Below are 5338 nucleotides of genomic sequence, written 5' to 3' on the forward strand. Positions count from 1 at the left end.
TCAAAAATAGATTTAAAAAGAAATAAAATATTTTGTCTATAAATAGAGAAGATAAAATACTGTAATCATCTTTTTATCTTTTTTTTTCTGAAGTGTTTCAATAAATTCTTAACGATATAATAAAATCGATATATCAAAAAACATTTATAAAATATACATATTAAAAAACCAATATTAAGTGAAAATCGATGAGATTAATATAAAAAAGGAGATATTTCCTAAAATGCAGCATATTTTAAGCTTAATCGAATATTACTATAATTATCTATAGCACGAAAATATACTCTTTTCAAGAAGTTATTTTTAAATTTTGGAGAAATATATTCGACAATATGCTAAATTATTTTAAAAATAGGAATACTATTTATTTATTTATTTAGGCTGAATCACTTAACATATTATTTGTGAGATTTAAGCGCTGCATAATAGTAAAATAATGGTAAAATAATGAAAATATGAAATTATAAAAGAACAGACAGAAAGAAAGAAACTTCGCATAGAAAAAAAACTTCGTGCAGAAGGAAACTTCAGTCATTCGCCGTAGCGTCCAAAGTTCAGTACGCCATAGTTGATGACGTTCGGCGAAAGATGATGTGAGATCGAAGCGAATGGGCCCGCACGATCAATTTTGTTGTATGAATTTTTTATGCTCTCGCGACACGTGTTTTTAACATGTTGGAATTATTTCGTTATCGATTAAATATTAATATTTTAACGCAACTTGTGTGGGTGACGTATGTATATTAAAAGTATTATTTTAGTATTGCAAATTATTATTAGCAAATAATATTATATTATAGCAGAATCAATGTTTGCTTGAATAAAGATTTCCCTTTCAAATTTTTTCTGAAACGATAATTTCTCTCGACTGTGCATTCAAGATAGTTAATTCACATATATATATATTTATATTAAAACATTTTAATATTAAAAATTAATTCAAACATTATATTACGGCAGAATCCATTTTTTTAAATTTCTTTTGCATTTTTTACAATTTTTATCTACAATAATATTTGTACGACAGTACAGTTAATATAATCTATCACTTTGATATCAGAATATAAATATAATCATTCGTTATTTAAATGCTTCGGAATTTAAAAACATTTCAGTTCATTATCTTTCTTTAAAATTAATGATTTATATTGTCAATATGAGTGATTAATATTTTATTATTAGAACTATAAATATATATGAAAAACAAAATAAATAGTAACTTTTCATACTGGTTTGTTTGTACGACAGTCAGGCAAACAATAATTTTATTAATTCATAAAATACTGACAGCAATTTGCGATGTGAGAGGTTCTGAACGCGAGCGATCAAAGTGTATCGCTAAATTGAATCAACACGATGACACAGCACGTTACCTAATCAATATTAATCAAATCTGCATTATATTACAGATGTTGTGCTGCCAACGGTCCTAATTGCTTTGCTGTTCGTCGGCAATGCGATCATCGTTTATATCATCTTCCAGTTTAGAAAGAGGTAAGTGAACTCATTCATTGTACATTGAAGTATTTGCTAAATATATATAGAAAATAATAATCGACAACGTAAATGAGTTCTTTAACATAACTATATTTGTTTATACGAAATATTAATCGGTAATATATAATTAATATATAATATGATAAAATTTTTATCCAAATTTTAAGTAATCTGAATACTTAATTCTTAGATATCACAAAATTGTAGAAACGGATATTGAATTTAGAAATCAAATAATAGACGAAAATTTTGCTTTTGCATTTGTTGTCACAAACAAAAATTTTTATATATTAAAAATTATTTCTTTTATATCAAATTAAAATTAGTTTAATTATAAAATTTAATCAATTTATCTCTTTTTAAAAGAAATTGTCTTTCACTTTTAATTTTTCTTTGTGTGTTTGTTTTTCTACATATTTATAGTACAGTATTTTATATACATTTAATAATTTCCATCAATTTCCTGGACAATAAAATAAAATATGATTTCAAACTTACGGATCTGATGCGCAGCAGCAGAGTTGTAAAAATCTGTAAAATAAAATATGTTTCAATTATAACACTGCTTTAAATAATTAAATATTTAAAAAATAATGATTATACGCTTCAAATTTTTCATTTTTCATTCTTTTGAACAGATATTTGCCAAAATAATTATACAATTCCACAAAAAGATTTTTTTAGATTTATAAAAGATTTTTTTTTAATTTGACAAGCCAGATAATAATATATATGTTTAAAAGACATAAAGATACTATATAAAAAGACTTTTGCGAATTGTGTGAGAATTTAATGATGATATAAATAATTAATTATAAATCTAAAAAATATTCAAAATACAGGCATTTCTAAATATTGAATCTTAAGTCTAATCTTAAATATATTTTTAATATATCTCAAAATAATCCAACGTATAATTTATGTGCACTATATAAAAAACTGAAACACTTTATTATTTATAGAAATTGAACAATAATAAGAAATAAGTAAGAAGTATCATCAAGAAATGAACAAAGCACAAATAAATCAATAAATAATTTAAATCAATATAAAGTAGATAAATAAATCAATTAAATTAAAATAAATTAAATATAGATATAGATAAATTAAATATATTGTTTACCCAACGATTATTCTGCCGTTGCCCGATGCCTCCTTGGGCCTTCACCTTGTCTCACTTTCATTCGTTGCACTTCTCCAAATCACACAATAGGAAAATATGATTCATCTGATCACGCGTACTGATTACACTGTAATATTTAACGATGTTTTATTTCAATTTAATATATGTTATTCTTTCGCAACATTCCAACGATTTTTTGCTACTCATAATCTTCGCATGCACTTTTCGTGATAAGAAACAAAATTGTACACTCTCGTGTTTTATAATTGTGAATACTATTATATTTCGTAATATTATATGAGAGAACAAATAAATACGAAATGAAATCGAGTATAAACGTCTGCGAAATGAAATATATACCTACATTAAGTACTACAAACGTAGCAACTGCTGTTCTTTGTCAGGTTCCTTATAAAAATTTATTGTTAGAAGATAATGATTAATTACTTATTTTGAATAACACACTTGTTTGATGTTTTTAATACTTAAAATAATTAATTTTCAGTATTGAATTTCTGTGATCGCAATTGAATAAAGATGCGGTCCCACTACAATGCTTTAAAGCATTTGATTGATCAATCAAAAGAATTAAAGAATTAAAGAATTAATGTAATCAAAGCATTTGTAGCATTACTTTGACCCGTATCCTAAATCTCACAAAACACACATCTCGATTTCATCGCATTGAAACTATACGCCAAGTAAACGACGAATATCGAATCACGCGCCTTAACTACGACTCTATTTACAGTTAGATATCAATTAAACGAGACTCGACCGCCAGATCCGTTTCTTACCCGCAGCGTTCTCTCAATAACCGAAAAATTCGAATGCGGTGCAATTTCACTCCGATGCCGCGCAACTTCATTCCGATACCGCACAACTTCACTCCGATACTGCGGGAGACGACGCGATTGTTGACTTAATTAGGTTAGAAATCAATCGGTACAAAGAATCGATTAAAAGTATGCGATTCTGATTCAGCGTTTTGCATTACGATATATGAAAACGTGCTTGAAAACATTCGAATCCCGTGAAATGCGCGTGTGCTCTCTAAACTTTCTCACTCTTAAAGATCGGAAATAGAAGATTTTTCCAAGACTGGATCAGTTTTCGATCTCTTTGCAGTGAGATTTCACTCCTAAATGTTTAGAGAGTACTATTAATGAACAATATTAACGTATGTATATTTACACGTAGCTCGGAGCATCACATATCCACTGCTCCACTCGCATTACTAGTGTTAGTGTTCAAGTGATGTCACCACTCCGCACTTTTGGCGCTAAATGACAAGCAAGTCCGAATTTCAGATCCGAAAGATACAAATTAAGTGCGTTTGAAACTGGATAGAGAAAATAATCGGCTGCATCCAGTAGAAAAAAACAGTTTTGTAATTGTAAGACTCTTTAACATGGTTTATATATTTACATCCAATGAACAATTAATTAAGGGCATGAATCATTGTTAAAGAATCTTACAACAATTACAAAATTGCTTTTTCTGTTAAATGCTGAGCGCTCCTCGAAATTTTAAATAATTTGTCTTGTTCATTACTCCTTTTTTTCTCTTTATTTATCTTTAATCTTTTTAAGAATATTTAACGTTTTTTTTCATATAGGAAGCTTTTCTATATTTTTTTTTCAAATTCTTTTCGATGTTTTTCGACATTTGTCGTGAGATTAAAATCCTCGTCTTGAGATTAAAATGTAGCAAGACGATGATACGCGAAGTCGTGACGTTATTTGCTCGAGAGAGTTTCATTGTACGAATGATAACAGATGAGATCAGGACGCGCTGATAATCGTAGTATGTTGCAAAAAAACACTCGCCGCGTGCTGGTCAATCCATCATAAATATCATATCTAACGTAAAAAATATCATTCCATTGCCAATCAAAATAATTATTTAATTTAGTTTCTTTCTTTTAAATAACAGTTATCTTTAATAAAAAATATTTTCTCGATAATAATCTTAAAATGTACTTGTTACAAAGTTTAGAAACACTCATTATTATATATTTAAAACAAAAATTTGTTTCCTTTTAAACAGTAATATAAAATTAAATCAAAGAAAAACGATTTTATATAATTTTATAAAGCAAATCGAACTTTTAACTTAATAATCTTGATTGAAATATTAAATTCATTAGGATTTTCAGAATATTTTGAATAAATTTGATGCTTGTGATAAACTTGTGATAGATTTGCAAATATATAAATCTTTGAAATACATAAAACACAATTATTATTTACATACAGTATGTATTTTTCTGTGTGTAATTGTAAGTGATTGTATCTGAAGAATTGACTATTACAGTCGAATATTCTCTTCATATAAATTTTTACAATATATAATTTATAAGTTACAATTACACTTACACAACTAACTGGCTTAAAAGCTATGGTCCTTTTTATACTACAAATGCTTTGAAGCATTTTTTGATTGGACAATTAATAAAGTTCTTTCTTCCGATTGATTAATCAAATGCTGCGAAGTATTTATTGTGCCAAGTGAACCGGAAAAGTCTACGTACACAGAATATTGCGCTCCTTTGAAATTATTTTCATTTTAAATTAATTCGGGCAAATAAATCTAAAGAGATTCCTTCATTTCAGATCCATAATTCAAGATTCAAAATGCAATTCTAATTATAATTATACATGCAATAAATGAAAATGTATGAAAATGAGGAATCAGAATAAAATATATATATATATA

At 26.9% G+C, this 5338-nt stretch overlaps 1 protein-coding gene across 1 annotated transcript in view; it reads left to right on the forward strand.

Annotated features, from left to right (window-relative positions):
• LOC108691862 overlaps positions 1-5338 on the forward strand; it is a 56784-nt gene that overhangs the window by 48136 nt on the left and 3310 nt on the right. Inside the window, exon 8 of the mRNA XM_018199797.1 lies at positions 1410-1494. Coding sequence (XP_018055286.1) covers positions 1410-1494 — 85 coding nt within the window. The remainder of the gene's footprint in view (positions 1-1409; positions 1495-5338) is intronic.

Source organism: Atta colombica, unplaced genomic scaffold (assembly GCF_001594045.1).
Source record: "Atta colombica isolate Treedump-2 unplaced genomic scaffold, Acol1.0 scaffold53, whole genome shotgun sequence".
Classification (NCBI taxonomy): Eukaryota; Metazoa; Arthropoda; class Insecta; order Hymenoptera; family Formicidae; genus Atta; species Atta colombica.